The sequence below is a fragment of the Triticum urartu genome, chromosome 5 (assembly GCF_003073215.2).
Source record: "Triticum urartu cultivar G1812 chromosome 5, Tu2.1, whole genome shotgun sequence".
Taxonomy (NCBI): domain Eukaryota; kingdom Viridiplantae; phylum Streptophyta; class Magnoliopsida; order Poales; family Poaceae; genus Triticum; species Triticum urartu.
In genome coordinates this window covers 378,848,279-378,864,122 of record NC_053026.1, presented here as the reverse complement: position 1 = coordinate 378,864,122, position 15,844 = coordinate 378,848,279, and the positions used below count along the sequence as shown (strand labels likewise).

At 45.9% G+C, this 15,844-nt stretch overlaps 1 protein-coding gene and 2 long non-coding RNA genes across 7 annotated transcripts; 1 reads left to right on the top strand and 2 right to left on the bottom strand.

Annotated features, from left to right (window-relative positions):
• The first annotated feature begins 2,179 nt into the window (after positions 1-2,179).
• On the top strand, positions 2,180-15,264 carry LOC125509150 (senescence-induced receptor-like serine/threonine-protein kinase). 2 transcript variants are annotated; one of them, XM_048674054.1, is made up of 13 exons: positions 2,180-2,319; positions 8,570-9,134; positions 9,790-10,289; positions 11,512-11,647; positions 11,821-11,892; positions 11,980-12,051; positions 12,136-12,207; positions 12,444-12,589; positions 12,699-12,961; positions 13,291-13,417; positions 13,652-13,720; positions 13,807-13,996; positions 14,534-15,264. In XM_048674054.1, exons 1-13 carry the CDS (start codon positions 2,217-2,219, stop codon positions 14,922-14,924), a joined length of 2,706 nt encoding a protein of 901 aa, XP_048530011.1. In that variant the 5' UTR covers positions 2,180-2,216; the 3' UTR covers positions 14,925-15,264. The 2 variants fall into 2 exon arrangements, with proteins under 2 accessions (XP_048530011.1, XP_048530010.1); XM_048674053.1 differs by having other exon boundaries at positions 12,693-12,961.
• On the bottom strand, positions 8,162-8,878 carry LOC125509152. The gene is made up of 2 exons (XR_007283982.1): positions 8,737-8,878; positions 8,162-8,619 (listed from the first exon to the last, which is right to left on the bottom strand). It is a non-coding gene; the product is annotated as an uncharacterized LOC125509152 (long non-coding RNA).
• On the bottom strand, positions 8,996-15,808 carry LOC125509151. 4 transcript variants are annotated; one of them, XR_007283978.1, is made up of 5 exons: positions 15,602-15,808; positions 15,244-15,287; positions 9,934-10,340; positions 9,782-9,853; positions 8,996-9,126 (listed from the first exon to the last, which is right to left on the bottom strand). It is a non-coding gene; the product is annotated as an uncharacterized LOC125509151 (long non-coding RNA). The 4 variants fall into 4 exon arrangements; XR_007283980.1 differs by having other exon boundaries at positions 15,244-15,284; XR_007283979.1 differs by having other exon boundaries at positions 8,999-9,566.
• Positions 15,809-15,844: the final 36 nt, after the last annotated feature.

Sequence of the window (15,844 nt, the reverse complement as noted above, 5' to 3'; positions counted from 1 at the left end):
CGGCCGAAGGTAGCCCATAGGCCGCAGAGGGGCCGTAGGGCAGCGCGGGCGCGTATGACTGAGGAGCTGTGTGAAGCGCCTGATGAGAGGTCGGGCGGGCGCCGAAGAAGTCGGGGACAGGGGCGCGCGGTACAAGCATGGAGTACGCGTGAACGACCCCCATCCAGGGGTTCTGGCCAGCCTGCCAGGGTGCCGACGGGAGCTGCTGCTGCGGGTGGCGCGGCGCGCCGCCGTGGGCAGCCGACTGCTGCTGCTGCTGCTGTTTGCGGCCGCCGCGGTCACGGCGGCTACCGTGGCGCTGCTGCTGCTCGGCGGGGGGCGGCGGGGGGAGCCTGCGGCGGCTGCGGGTAGGGGAACCCGGGCGGCGGCGGCGCCTAGAAAGGGCCCGGGGCAGGCCGCGACGGGGGAGCCGGGGCGGTGGGCGGCGCGCCGCCGCGGGTACCGGTGGTGAGGGCCATGTCGGTGGCCCAGGTGCGCGACATCCGCATCCTCCTCTCCTTCAGCTTCAGGTACGCGACGATCTTGGGGAAGGTCGGGTTGGTGATGAGAGGGATGTTGGAGGCGGCGTTCCAGAAGTCATCGTTCAGGCCGGCAATGAGGGTGCTAAGAAGAAGCTCGTCGGAGACCTTCTCATCGAGGTCGCGGAGCTCGTCAACGAGCTTCTTGAGGCGCATGCAATAATCGTCAACAGACGAGTCAAGCTGCTGGCACCCAAAAAACTCGCCGTGCAAGAAAACCTTGCGTTGGAGCGCGTTGTCGGTGAAGAGGCCGTTGAGCTTGGTCCAAACGGTGTGAGCATCATCGTCGGCGGAGACCACCGTGTGGAAGAGGTCCTTCGAGATGGTGGTGTAGAACCAACGGATGAGAGTGGCGTCGATGGACGTCCACTCCTCATCGTCCTCCATGAAGCGGGAATCCACAGAGCTATCGATGTGATCCCGGAGGTTGTACTCACTGAACACAAGGGAGAAGTACGTCTTCCGGGCATAGTAGGTGGAGGAGATATGATCGAGAACGACGGGAACTCGAGCGAGGATGTTGAGATCGCGGATGACGACGGGGTCGGGATCGTCGAACGGATTGGTGCGGCGGCTGCGGGTGGTGTCGGAGGAACCGGAGGAGGCCATGAGCCCGAGAGGGAAGGGGGGTGCGGCGGCACGCGGGAAGGGCGGCGCGGCTTGGGGCGGCGCGGCGTGAGGCGGGCGGAAGCGTGGAGAGGGGGAGGGCGGCTGCACACGTGGGCGGCGGCGCGGCGGCGTAAGGACGTGGCGGCAGCGGCGGCGGGTGGTGGCGGCGATTAGATCGCGGCGGCGGCGGCAATGGTTAGGGTTAGGATCATAGGTATGATATCATGTTGGAAACGAGAATTTTGGCAATGCTTCACAATGCATTGATAGGTGCATAACGCACGATATGTTAAGAAAAATTGACATGTGCTCCATCAGCCAACTCACTTATTTCGCTCCTCTAGTAACTTTGATATACTACTAGTGTTTTCTGCAGCGATTGCGGCAACACGGTGGTTGCCGAATTCCATAATCAGCCATACATATATCGGACGGAAGGGGGAAAATCAATGCATATTGCGCCTTCATTTTCTGCAAGCTGGTGAGCAAATCTCTAAAAAAGACTCTCGAAGCTCCTGTATGTCTGGACCGCAGTGTCTAGATCGTTTTTACCATTCAACGGGATCCCCTAAATATTCACGGACCTGGTTGCAAATTTGAGGATGTTTTGCGGACGTGTAGAGATCTGCATGTCCAACCAAAAGCAACTACGTTGTGACCCGCCACGTGTGGACATTTACGTCAGTCCATTTTAAGAGCTTGCGATTGGAGATGCCCTGAGCCCTAGGAAATCCAGGGTATACCTGCAAGTCAAAGTCTTGGGTATTTTGCGTCCTTCCGGTGCAACTGTGCAAGACACGGTTCAGCGGTGGATGGGTGGACTGAACATCTCGCCCGGATTGCACGCTTAGACGCCCCTGTAGTACTGGGTATAGACTTGGACGGGATCAACCGTCATGTTATAATCTGGAAGTGATCAGGCTACTATCACTGTCGATCGCGACCGCGGACTTTGACAACCCTGTGCATACAGCTACCCAGTTAGGCTCTCTCGGCCGTCCTATCTGAAGGCGTCTTGCTTATATAACTATGGTCGATACCCCATTGCTAGCTGCATTGCATCCCTCTGGCTGGCTCCGAGGGCAGAGGATGGGTTTGAATAGATCGATGGGTTGCACGATACCTTGCTTCTTGATCTTTCTTGCTGCGAGTCTACTACATGTACATGTGCACTCCGATGCTGATTCCTTAGGTACGTCCACGGCTTTGCTCTCAGTAATGAAGGTCTTTTTTCCTTGCCCAGTCCAAGATTAATTAAATTTTCATGGTTACTATAGTATTAGAAGGGTTGGGCGTGCTTTGCTGTGTCCTTGGTATTGTTGAGATTCTTAAAAAAATAATCTCATTTTGTTTTAAAATATAAGATGTTTTACTTTTGTGAAAAGTCCAATCTCTTTAAGTTTGATCAAATTTATGAAGAAATATATCAAAATTCGTAATATCAAATTGGTGTTATTGAATTCATCATGAAATGAATTTTCATAATTTTTTGACTTAATATTGTGGATGTCGATATTTTTGGCTCTAAAGTTGGTTAAAGTTAAAGAAATTTGATTTTTCAAAGAGCTAATACCCCTTGTATTTTGGAACTGGCGGAATATTTAGTTTGACGGATGGGGAAGACGATGGTGCGTGTGTTTTATTTTTATTTATAATGCGGTTATTTGTGGGCCTTTCATGGCGTGATTCTATGTTATGCGTTAATCAACTCACACTTCTGTGGATAAATTTCTCCATCGGTGGCTACATGTACTATATTGGTGCTATAGTATTATCACATGGTGGCGATTCTTTTTTCTAGGTGGTAAGAGGGTGCACGGGGTTGATATGTTTTTTAGCAGGCTGGTGTTGATTGATTTAAAAAATCGTTGGACCGATCAAAATCGTAAACCAAATTCAAAATCGAATATCTCAATCAAACAAAAGAGCTTCAAAATTAGAGAATATGGTGAATTAAAATAATTAAATGTGAGAGCTCCTTAAAAAACTATTGATCTGGTCAAAATCAGGTGACAAGATCCCCACCTGAATATATTGCTCAAAAAGCTGTCAAAGCCAAGAGTCACCCCTTAAGCTTTGGTTGATCCAGTTTATAAGGAAAACCAGATCAAAAATCTAAACAAGTTGATCCCGTTTATGAGAGAAACCGGGCCAAAAACCGTACATGTAACAAGGTTACAGAAGAAGAGAAAAAAATTGACGCCCAAGAGAAGGCACGGCCTATCTAGCAGGCAGAAAGGCCAACACCACGAGAGACACAAGTAGATGTAGGGTGCTGTCGAGGGATCACAATACCAAGACTCAGCAAACAACCTAACGCACCACACCGGCGTGCATACCGAGCCCCACGGCACACCAAAGGATTATCTATAATCAACGAGTGCCAAACCTTAACACGAACCTTGACTGGGAGATCCTCCACGGGCGGTCGAGACGATTAGCAGGTTGGGGAGGCATCATTGCGTCGTCATTGAGCAAAAGTGAACCGAGACAACACCAAGAGCCCGAAGCTCGCCGCAGCACAACAGCAACCATGGGAGGGTCTTGAGCATGACAACAACAGGGTGGAGACCACGCGAAGGACAGATGAAGAGAAACACATGAAGAAGAACACACCAACATGGATGGCACACAAATGATGAGCAAAGGCGGAAGAATGGTGGCAAAGGGCTCGACGAGGAAGCAACGCAACGACAACCATGGGAGGGTCTTGAGCAGGCACAACAATAGGACGACACACCACCGAAGGGCAGGGGTCGAATGAGAGGCAGCGGGTGATGGGTTGGAGGGGGGGTGTCACGGAGTCATTGGCAGACCCAAAGTCGCCAGCAACCTAGCACAAGGCATGTCAATGACAATGGCAGGGGTTCCCAAGCGACGCCTTCAACAAGGTGTACATCGTCGTCGGAGCTTTCGCCCGGACCCCCCCCCCCCGAGAGGAGATGCATCTCCCAAACCACGCCTCCGGGGAGGATTACGACGGAAAGGGCGGCCGCCGTGGTCACTCATACAGAGCGGGATTTCTCCGGGAGTAAGCACCTGACCTCAAAGGCACTGCCAGCCGGCGTAGATACTCCAGCCTCGCCCAAGCATCAGAATCAACGCTAGCACTGGGGATGAAGCAGAGCAAAGGAGGTCGGGCGGCCACCCCGCACCACCCAGGCTGGACGAGCAGGCGGACCAAGACCCGAACAAGGCGGGGCGATGGATCCCGCAGCCGTGGGACACTGGCCTGTAGCAGAGGAGGGTCGACGTGGAGGATGGTGGTGCAGGTTGAGAGCGGCGAGCACCGGCCGGATCTGAATGGTGGAGGACGCCGACGGGCACGATGGAAGTGGATGCCGCGCGACGGTACGAGATGGAGCGAGGCAGGAGCTGGTCGGGGCATGGAGGAGCAAGACCCGGCATGGAGCCAAGCCGCGCTGGTGCAGGCCATGCGTGAGAGGGGAAGGTTGTATCCCGGAGCAGCGGATGTGGATCCAGAGCTGAGGCGCATAGCTCAGCGCTCGAGGGCGTGGAGTAGAGGCATGGAGTCGAGGCGCTGGAGAGCTGCGGTGAAGGCGGAGCGCAGCAGGCGAGGTCGAGGGCGGTCGAGGGAGCCCGTTGGATGCCAGCACGGCGAGCGGTGGCGAGGACCGGCCGCGGCAGAGCAGGTCGAAGCTGCGCTCCCGGCCCAGTCGGATGGAGGTCGAGGAAGGACGAGGGAGACCGGCGAAGCCCATCGCGACAAGCGGCGATGAGCGTCGGCAGGAGCCGAGCAGATCGAGGCGGCGCACTGTGATGAAACTTTTGGATCTTGGGGAGAGGGAGGAAGCCTGCAGGCGTGAGAGCAGGCCAAGCAAGGCCCCGCCGCCACCGTCCATCACACAGGGCTTAGCCCGGCGACATCCTCCGGCGACGGCTAGGGAAGGCAGCGGTGGTGGGCGGTTGGTTTGGTGGTGGCGGCGTGGGGCCTCTGGAGTCGCCACGAGCAACTCGGGAGGCAGCGGTCTCATCAACATGTTGGGGCGCCCAGTTGCCTCGCAATTTATGAAGTAGTTGGACCCCTCACAAGAGCGTAATAAGTTTCAAGTTTCAATCATTGAAACTTATGAGTTTCAACTGAAACTTGTAATTTTCTCGCTCATTTTTACTAAGTTTCATAGATAAAATTTTAAGGTACTTTTTTGTCGGCCGTAGCCACGAAAATCATGATTTTATCAGTCACGCATACTAAGTTTTAAGAGTTGAAACTTAATATTTATTTTCAAAATTCATCAAAACATATTCAAAATGGATTTTATTTGAAAGCACTCATCACAATAAATACGAATATGCAAATAGAACTTAATTTGGACTTTACGTTTAAAAGATATAAAAGTTTGAAAATCAAAAGCCAAAAATAAAAACACGCAAGGGACTCGGTGCCCACACTTGTACCGTCCGCTGCTTTGTTAAGCCCGACCCGCCCCAAGGTATGATCAGGTTTAGATCAAAGCGATGGGCAGTACAAATTACAAACTTGACCCAATATAATGGAAAATTACACTTAAGTCCATGAGAGGACCCCTAACAGAGATGAAAGATCACAATTGGGTCTGAATCTTCTCTTGAATGAAAACAATCTAGTCGGCGCCTGGGACAGAACCACTTGGTCCGACAAGACCTCCCTATAACTGCATTGCCATGGACTCCACCCTGAAGCACACTATCTCCCTCTGGCATACTTTAATTCAACACTAAATTGATAACCATTACAATCTCATGTCAGGCCTTTTTGTCGGGACTTGTGAGATATATTCAGCTCAATAAATCAGAGTCTAATGTGAAAAGTATTGGATGGAAGAATATTGTGTTGTTGTTGTATTGATCTGACCCAGGTGTGGGATATATATAGAGTACAATATATGAGAGAGATTTGGAGTAGGGGACAAGTCGTACATGGTTTAAACCAATCCTATCTCTAACTCCTATTCTCTAACTTAAACATAATTATACTTCTAACATTCCCCCTCAGTCGTAGCATGAGTGAAGCAGACGATGACGACTGAATTTGAACTCTTGTGCTTTCGTCGTCTTCTCCGCCGCGCCATCATCAATTGCGTCTCTGATGGGTCGGCACCTAGGGCGGTGACTGCGTCCCCTTCTGGTTCCTTCCTGCCTTCTCCTCTATTCCCTCCCGCAGTCACAGCGGGAGTGGCGTGAACGCTAGTGACGACACGGACGCTGTTGACTGGAGTTGTTGCCGATGAGTTGCTGTAGACGTAGCCATTAATGTCAATGTCGAGGTAGCCGATCATGTGATGTAGCCGTGGTCGAGATAGTCGTGGATGATGAAGCCGCACAAAGCCGGAGGCGCAAAAAATTGCGCGATGTTATAGATGACGGAGCTGCAGTCGTGGACGATGCACCTTGCGGATATCAGAGGGTGCCGTCGGCGATGAGTCCACCGGTTTTGCCAAGACCGGAGGAAACCCATCGAGCACACATCGGTTTTGTCAGAACCGTGTGGCCGTGTTGGGGTCGTCACTATATTGACGCCATGTCGATGCAGTCGTGCCGTCGTGGATGACGCGGTCGATGCCGCCATCGTGACGCGGTCATTGCCTTCGTCGAGGTCGCATCTTGCAGAAAAGTCTATCAAAGGACGCTAGGTGCCCATCTTGTGGACGAGGCGGCGGCGGTGTGTTGATGAAGATGTTGGTGAAGACGACGTTGATGAAAACCTTGGTGATGAAGTGTCGGCGATGACGTCGCAGCGGCATGTCGACGATGATGCGTTGCTAGAAGGCGTCCCTCCGCGGCGACGAACTGTCGATGTCGCGCCGTGATGAAGAAGTATGTTGGCTCATAGCCTGGCGTAGTCGTACTGGTTGATGTACTTCGGCTCGGGTCGTCGAATATTGATGCAGAACGCTCGGTGTAGATCGATGTGTCAGATTGGTGATGTCGATGCAGTTGCAGCAGGTCGGCTCGGTGTAGATGTGTTCGGCTGGCTGCACCCCTCCGTGTTGGAGTAGATGTGCCGCAGGAACTGCTGCAGATTGACGCCGCGTGCGTGAGATGCTGATGCTGGACAGGTCGATGAAGCTGAAGACGCGTGGAGCCGGGTCCGGAAGAAGCTCGATGCCGATGCTATCTGGTTGGAGCTCGATCGTAGCATGCTCATATCCATCAGCACGCACTTGGTCGTGCCGTGCATGTATGTGAAGCTTGATGGCGCATCTGCATGATGAATTACTGGGAGTGACTCGTCCTGTACCTGGAAGGCTGGAATTGCTGCTGCTTACGGCGCGTGTGCGTGCGAGGCTGCCCCTAGAGGTCATGCGGGTTGATGGAGCTACAGACATGTCGAGCCGCGTACTGGAGGTGTCGGCCCGGAGATCCGCGTGCGAGAGTCCGCCCTCCCGTGATCCAAACGGGCGTGATCTTGATCACTGTTGTGAGATCCGCATACTCATAGTCTCGTACACGATGGAAATCTCTACGGGAGCTACACCCACCTGTGAACGTGCGTGTCATTCGCTGCTGCTCGCCGGTGCGCCGTCTCCGCCTGAGAAGCCGCAGTCTATCGGTGACTGCGTCCCCCACGGTCCGCAACATGCCCCGCCGTTGTGTAGACCAACCAAAGCTTGATTTTCACCGGAATTTTGAGGGTAGATTTAGGGATTTTATTTTGTGGCTAAAAGGAATTGATCGAATCTAACTAAGGAATTGATCTATTGATTGTGAACTCGAAAAAATGGATCCAAAACTACGTGACCGATCTAATCTTTGATTGATCGGGTGCCGCGCCCCCGGAGAGAGGAGATTTATCTCCCCGGGGGCGGCGAGCTGCGGAAATGGTGGAAGGTCCTAGGATCGGCGTCGTTGGACAAACCGCTCTGATACCATGTGAAAGTATTGGATGGAAGAATATTGTGTTGTTGTTGTATTGATCTAACCCAGGTGTGGGATATATAGAGTATAATATGCGAGAGAGACTTGAAGTAGGGGACAAGTCGTACATGGTTTAAACCAATCCTATCTCTAACTCCTATTCTCTAACTTAAATATAATTATAAAATATGAGATGACTGAATATTATGGTGTTCTATGTTGTTGTGATCCGACCCTTATATGGGGTATATATATAATACACAAGGGGTAGAGGCTTGGAGTACAAGACAAAATATACATTGTTTAAATCTATTCGATCTCTATCTCCTTATCTCTATCTTTAAACCCAATATGTATTCTAACATCTAATTCATTTATCGACTTCTAGCAATTCACAATGTATGTACTCGAAAGATTTTTTACAGAAGTTAGAAAAATGAAAAGTTCACCAAAGCCTCCTGAGAAAGTACAAAAATAATCACAAGGAAACAGGGCTCAGCTCACTACAGCCCGAGATTTGATCCATTTCTTGCTCCACCCGCGTTCCATTGATTTTTACCTAACATGTTTCCCCATCCGTGCAGACGAAGGATTCATCAGCATAGACTGCGGGCTTCCAGGTGGATCCAGCTACCTGGACGAGAAAACAGGTTTCAACTACACTTCAGACGATGGGTACATAAACACCGGAGAGAACCACAACATCTCTGTAGAATACAATGCTCTTGAACTGCTCAGGTCAAGTTTGAACCTCAGAAGCTTTCCCAATGGAGGCCGGAACTGCTACACCTTGTCTCCTGCCACGACAGGCTTCAAGTACCTCGTGAGAGCAACGTTCTTGCACGGGAATTATGATGGTAAGGAGCGTGACCTCGTCAGGTTGCCACTGGTGTTTGATCTCTACATGGGGCTCCATTTCTGGGACCGGATCAGCGTCAGCAGCACTACGACGATGTACGTCGCGGAGGCAATCTTTGTGGCTGAGGTAAGCTCAATATCCGTTTGCTTGATAGACATTGGCAGTGGGACTGCCTTTGTGTCGTCACTGGAGATGAGGCAGATGAAGAGCTCATTGTACCCAGTAGCCTTGCAAAATCAGTCCATCGCGCTCCAGGAACGGCGTAGCCTTGGTGCAAGCAGCCTAGTCAGGTAATTAAGTTCAGAGAGTAATGTAGTGTATTTTCTATTAACTACTCCCTCTGTAACAAAATATAAGATGTTTTTCAATGCCCTATGCAAAACCAAAAAAATGTCTTACATTTTGGTACAGAGGCAATATAAAAGTAACAAATACCTGTAAATAAGACGAAGAACAGTGAACTGCACTATATCTTTCTAAACATTGTATTACTTGGGTCTTTCATTCATATCTACTAACAACAATAATTCTCCGCTGATTTCTTTTACGTGACAATCAAGTGGTTAGAGGAGACTTAGATTGAGCAAAAATTCAATATATGGGCATGCTGAATAAGATTAACACACCTGTTAGCTCATTTGTATAACTCTGGGGATCATATTATCAAAAATGTGTATCTTGAGCTTACAATCCAGGCAAAGAATTTGATAAAGTTTACTAACCTGCATGCAGTTTACTCGGTGATGAAACATTAGCATATACAAAACCACTAAACACAGTTTACGTACAAACTTTTAGGAAGTGTGGTTCGCATCAATTGCACAAATAGTGTACAACAAGAAAATAAGTACAAAGTTGCTACTTCATAACTAGTGAAAACATAACAATTTACATAAACACATAAAGATATACACAAGCATATTAACTCAGTTGTTACCTTTGCAGGTATCCGGATGATCCCTACGATCGTTTGTGGTGGCCATCAAACGGTACCTCACGGTGGCTGAATCTATCGACAACAAGTGAAATTAAACATTATTTAACTGATGAAGTTGAGGTACCAATTAGAGTGCTCCAAACTGCCGTCACCTCGCCTACCACCTCCATCCCTCTCAACTTGTCGTGGACAGTTCCTTCTGCCTGGCTGGCCATGGCACCGCCTGGGTACTACCTCAATTTGTATTATACTGATTTCCAGAATCAACACAAACGGGAATTTGATATATACTACAATGGCTTCCTGTGGGAGGCAAATAATCGGCCAGTCAGCCCAGCCTATCTCTTTGCAGACTATACAACTGCCACCGCTATAGTCACTGATGCCAGCGGTTTCTACAATGTCTGCATCATCGCTACCAACACCTCTGTGCTCCCTCCCATACTAAGTGCATACGAGATATACTACCTCATCCAGCATGATGATACTGCAACCGATACACAAGATGGTACGTCCACATTCCGATCTCCCTTGGTTCCAGCCAACGGAGAAGAGTTCTCTGCATAATTGTGAAGTCATGGTTTGCCATTTTCACATGTGTTAAGAGAAAATGATAAATACAAAGATGCAAAGAGAAACAACTAAGACCCTTACGCTGAATAAAAAAAGGCAACAAATTTAGGATAATGTCTGGTTCACCATAGGGTCCTACAAATAATACACTTCACACCATTCCAAATATTGAGACGTGAAATCATTTGTGCAAACACGAACATGGCAGGTATCCAGTACAAAAGCCAATTTTGGGCACAAAGCAACTTTTGGCTAGGTATCGGATCAACACTTACTTTCTTGCAAATAAGTTCTAGATGTAGTTCATGGTTGTGGTGCCATTCTTTAAAATTAAACTTCAAATTAACAGTGCGTTAGAAGACAAGACAAGTTTGCTCAGAACACATCTAACTTTTATTTAATTTTCCTATCCTTTTTATTTATAACTTGTCAGAATTTTCTTACCTTTTCTACTCTTTATGTAGATTATGTTGAATAAACGTAAACTTGAAACACTAAATGTATAAGGCTAGTAATTTTCTGAATTTTCATGCTGATTTGGTACTTACACTAAATCTTTGCACTTTTGTATAAGATACCTCTGCAACATTCAGCTTCTTGAACTTCTCACTTGTTTCTCTTCATTGCAAATGATTTTCCATCCTAACTAGCTGCACATAACTATATGTACTTCATGCGTTCATTCACAACTTTTCTGATGCTATTTGGTAAAGGATGGGGACATGTATCTCTACTCGGGAATAGTAATTGCATTTGCCCCTACCAGTTTCCAAGTTTATCAATTACTTTAATCAGGACCCTGTAGCCCTTCTTTCAAGGGGTTACAACCAGCACCATCTCCAAATATGCAAATGCCTATGGCATTTCATGTGTACTTCATACAAAAATCATATATACTGCTAATACTTCACGCATCATGTGTATTCATTGTAATTTCAGACTGGTTTTAATTCTGAAATCTGAATAGGTGAAGAAATCCTTAAACTGAAGAAAAAAAGGAGAAACATCACAGATAACTCACATAGGAATACCAGATTGTAGTATGCATTGCAAATTAATAACTTTTTTTCAGTTCATAAGGTTAATAGGGTTGTCCCTAATTATACTATTGTAGTATGCTAATTTCATGCTTTGTTCTATCATTTTTATTCTCTTAGTTGAAGCAATGATGAATATCAAAAGTGAATACCAAGTCGAGAAGAACTGGATGGGTGACCCATGTTTACCCGAAAAATATACATGGATTGGATTGACATGTAGAAGTGATGGAGTGACATCAAGAGTAAAAACTTTGTAAGTCTTTGGTTAATTTTTTCATACTACTTTCGAATTAATAAAGCTGGCACTGAATTTTGGTTCCAAGTGTGTGAGATTATCCAGATTTAAACCCTAACTCTAAATCATCCAGCGGATTAATTATTGTTTTTCCAACATAGTAGCACTAACATAGTACATCATTTTTTCAGGGACATGTCCAACAGTGATTTGCAAGGTGCAATATCTGAACAATTTTCTTTTTTGAAATCACTCCAATACTTGTGAGTATAATTTTATAAAAGTTTGTTTTCTTAGTTAATAGCTCGAAATTCTGTCAGTAAGTGGTATGTTTTCAAAATCTATTTCAGGAATCTGTCGTTCAATAATTTAAATGGACCAGTGCCCGATTCTTTGACAAACTTATTGTCCCTTCGTGTCCTGTAAGTCCTATGCTTTGGCAGTTTATGAAACAAGACAGTCATATAGATTGATTGGGGACGATTTGTTGTCTTTTTTTTCTGCAGCGATCTATCAGGGAATCATCTTGATGGTCCAATTCCTGAAGCTTTATGCATGGCACGCTCACTTACTTTAAGGTTTGGATCTCTTTCTTCTCTTTGATTTTGCTCCATAGATGCTGATACAATTTTAAAGCAGACCTCCTTGAGGCCGACTTGTAAGAATTGGAATGCAACATCTACAGATTTAGGGTGAAATAAAAAGCAACATATTAAGTGTTTATTTTTACTCTGATGTCTAGTATATCAACCTCTGGAACATCCATATATGCCTTCATCCAATTCATTAGAGTGATTTTTTAATGTAATTTTAGGTATGACACCATAAATGGAGATCCATGCAATGGAAAATCACCACATAAGGAAAACACCCTCCTCATAACTGTCGTAGCAGTACCTGTGGTGATAATGGCATTGCTGGCATGTACATTGACAGTGTTTTGTTTCTGCAGAAAGCAAGGTAGATATATGTCCTGTTAATTCTTACAAATTTGGTTTATTTCAAGATACGAGTTCTAATGATTTCGACTTTTTTCCTTTGCTGCAACAAATGATTTATCAAGATTCAGTTCCAAGTGTGCTACTGGGATGTGTTGATCTGCCAGGTCCCAAAAGTCAAGAAAACTGTAAAGGTCATATACACACATCCGACAGCCGTGAATTCACATATGCGGAGTTGGTTGCAATAACAAACAATTTTTCCGCATGCATTGGTGAAGGAGGTTATGGACCTGTCTTCCATGGCCAATTAAAAGATGGTACCCAGGTTGCTGTCAAGATGCATTCTCCAACATCAGCAACAGGAAAAGGGATGGAAGAGTTTTTAGCTGAGGTATTTAATTTGAATCTATAGAGTATGACAGGCAATTTTTATAAGTATGCATTCCAAGCAGAATATAGATTCAATTGTCCAAGGATTTCTCATGTTATTCGTAGTATACTGAAAAGATTTGTGAAATTATGGGTATATGAAGTTTGTAGATCATTAGGTAAGATAAATAACAGGTGGAACTAATAAATGCATATCCAATATTGTAACTTGCCAGGCGAAAGGGATAACGATTCCATCACTTCCATAATATCATTTTGAAACTGACTTTCAGAACTAAAAACACTTCTGCAGGGTCTCAGACTCTAAATTTATTTTATTTTATTTTGTAGGTTGGGAGCTTAACAACCGTGCACCATAGGTATCTCGTTGTGCTGGTTGGCTACTGCACTGACAAGGACCATTTAGCTCTAATTTATGAGTACATGCCTAATGGAAGTCTTTATGATAACATACGAGGTTCGTAATTTGCAAATTCCAAAATTATAATCCCGGACTTCCTTGCGAAATCCCTTTCCTAAAGAAGAAAACTATGATTAGTAGTACTATGTATCATTGTTCTTTAGAGATCATGCAATGTACAAAACTATTTACATGATTTTAAGCCTTCATTAAATGCATCTTGTGTTACTCACTTTGCGACCGCATCCGGATAAATTGTTAGCTTTTACAACTTCAATTGTGATACTTCAGGCAGAAATGCAATTGTTCAGACACTGGGATGGCGTGATCGAGCACGGATTGCACTTGAAGCTGCCCAAGGTGTACTTTGGAGGAAACACTGCATTTCTTGATTTTGCCAGTTAAATGCACAAGCAATATATGATAACATGTATTATCTTACATAGGTTTGGACTACTTGCACACGGGATGCGTATTACCAATAATTCATAGAGACTTGAAGGCGCACAACATTCTTCTAGGACATGACATGGTTGCTAAGATCTCAGATTTTGGATTGTCCAAGTCATACATCAATGTGGCACAAAGTCACATATCTGTGACAGCTGCAGGAACTCTAGGCTACATCGATCCAGAGTTTGTTTTCATACCTATTCTCTTAGAATCATGTATAAAGTTATTAGGAAGTAAAAAACACTTCACTATAAAAAAAGGTGCATTGAATTATATTATTTTTTATTAAAATAAAGGCCTCATATTAGGCAATCAGGCCTTTGTAATGAACCCATGCATATGTAAGCGTCTTCGATTTAAACACCAAATTAATATTAGAAGTTCCCAGCAGAATTAGTTGTGCCTCGCGATTTACTATAGCTGTGTATGAAATATCTAAGTTCAGACTCATTGAATGTTATGAGTAACAAAAATGTGGAAAATCCGATAAATGGTACATTAAATGAAAAAGAAAAACATACATACTATTGTGCATATTTGGTGCCTAAACTAGAAGTAGATTGCAGCTGCACAGCAAAGGGTGATTGCATATGAATCCTGCTAACCAGGCATTGTTGGCCTATGTGTGCATTGCTTCATTTTCTACTTAACTTCATAAAATTCAAATAGTTTTCACAGAACGAACTAACCAGGCACATTGGCCCAACTGCTCTTTTCTAGGTACTGTGTTAGCGGCAGGCTCACCACAAGCAGTGATGTCTTCAGCTTTGGAGTGGTTTTACTAGAGATTGTCACAGGTGAACCTCCAATCTTGCCGACCCCTGTGCATATTGTGCAGCGTGTAAAGGAGAAGGTTATCATGGGCGATATTGAGGCAATTGTTGATCGAAGACTTCACTGTCAATATGACTTCAGTTCTATTTGGAAGGTTGTGGACATGGCCCTGCTTTGCACAAGAGAGGTGTCCAGTGAGAGGCCAACAATGAGTATGGTGGTGGCTCAGCTAAAGGACGCTCTAGCACTGGAAGAATCACGTGTAAGTTCAAGCACCATTAGCCAAGTCGGTTCTAATGTGGACCTGTCAATTAGCTGGGTAGCATCAGGAAGATGAAGCCTAAGTGATCCATTCTGAAATTACTCTTTAAATATTGGTGTATTCATGGACATGTGTGCATGTCTAATGGAGTCCTAGACACGTATGCTACAACTTGAGAGATGTATCTGTGACATATAGCATATCATGCATTCTGTATCCTATAGAACTATGCAATGTCTGAAACTTTAGCTTCGTAGGTGATGTCTTAAGAGTATTTCAAAGATCAATCAGAAAGACTGCCTGAAAAAAGCTATAACAGGATATCGGAATTGCCACTTCCAAATGTGGATGTTCTTCTGCAAACCGGAGCAATATGTAAAGCTAAAAAGATTACCCGGATCTGTATTTTCTGTCACTTCTCTCCGGCAGAATATCCTGCTACATACATACCAAAGTTCTGTTCAGGAGCATCTAAAAGCAAATGGAAGACATCTCTTCCAATGTTAAATCACAAAAAACACGACGAAGCATGATGAATTCTCAGTTGCTAATACGAACAAGCACAAACTATTGGAACCTGCAATTCACTATTTCACAGCTAAAAACGCTAGGAATTCGATTGAGCCCGAGTTAGGGCACCTGGTGCGTAGCAATGCATAGCGAAATCATGCTGGAACATACAACTTCAACACATGGATATGGATCAAAATTTGAAGCATTCGATGAATCAGGTTGCGGTGTAACCTAGTTACCTCGACAAGGATACGCTACTGCAAACTGTGGCAAGAACTCGAAGCCTCGCCACCAGCACCAGATGGGGGAGCATGGCCGCGGGGAATCGGAGGGGAGCTGGCTAATCTCGATGGCCACCGGAGGCTGTGTAGGGCGTGGGCCACTCACGCTGGCGACTCGCAAGTCAACGCCCAAGGGGAGCGAGAGAAGCGTTTTTTTCTGTTGCTGGCGCGGACTGCGCAGGAATGTTACGGAGAAAATAT

What these genes read in the sequence shown, in the direction of transcription:
- LOC125509150 (XM_048674053.1), top strand. Translation starts at nt 2,217, where the DNA reads ATGGGTTTGAATAGATCGATGGGTTGCACGATACCTTGCTTCTTGATC. An exon ending in TCTTTATGATAACATACGAG is followed by an intron (nt 13,418 to 13,651) that starts GTTCGTAATTTG and finishes GTGATACTTCAG; the next exon opens with GCAGAAATGCAATTGTTCAG. An exon ending in TGCACTTGAAGCTGCCCAAG is followed by an intron (nt 13,721 to 13,806) that starts GTGTACTTTGGA and finishes TATCTTACATAG; the next exon opens with GTTTGGACTACTTGCACACG.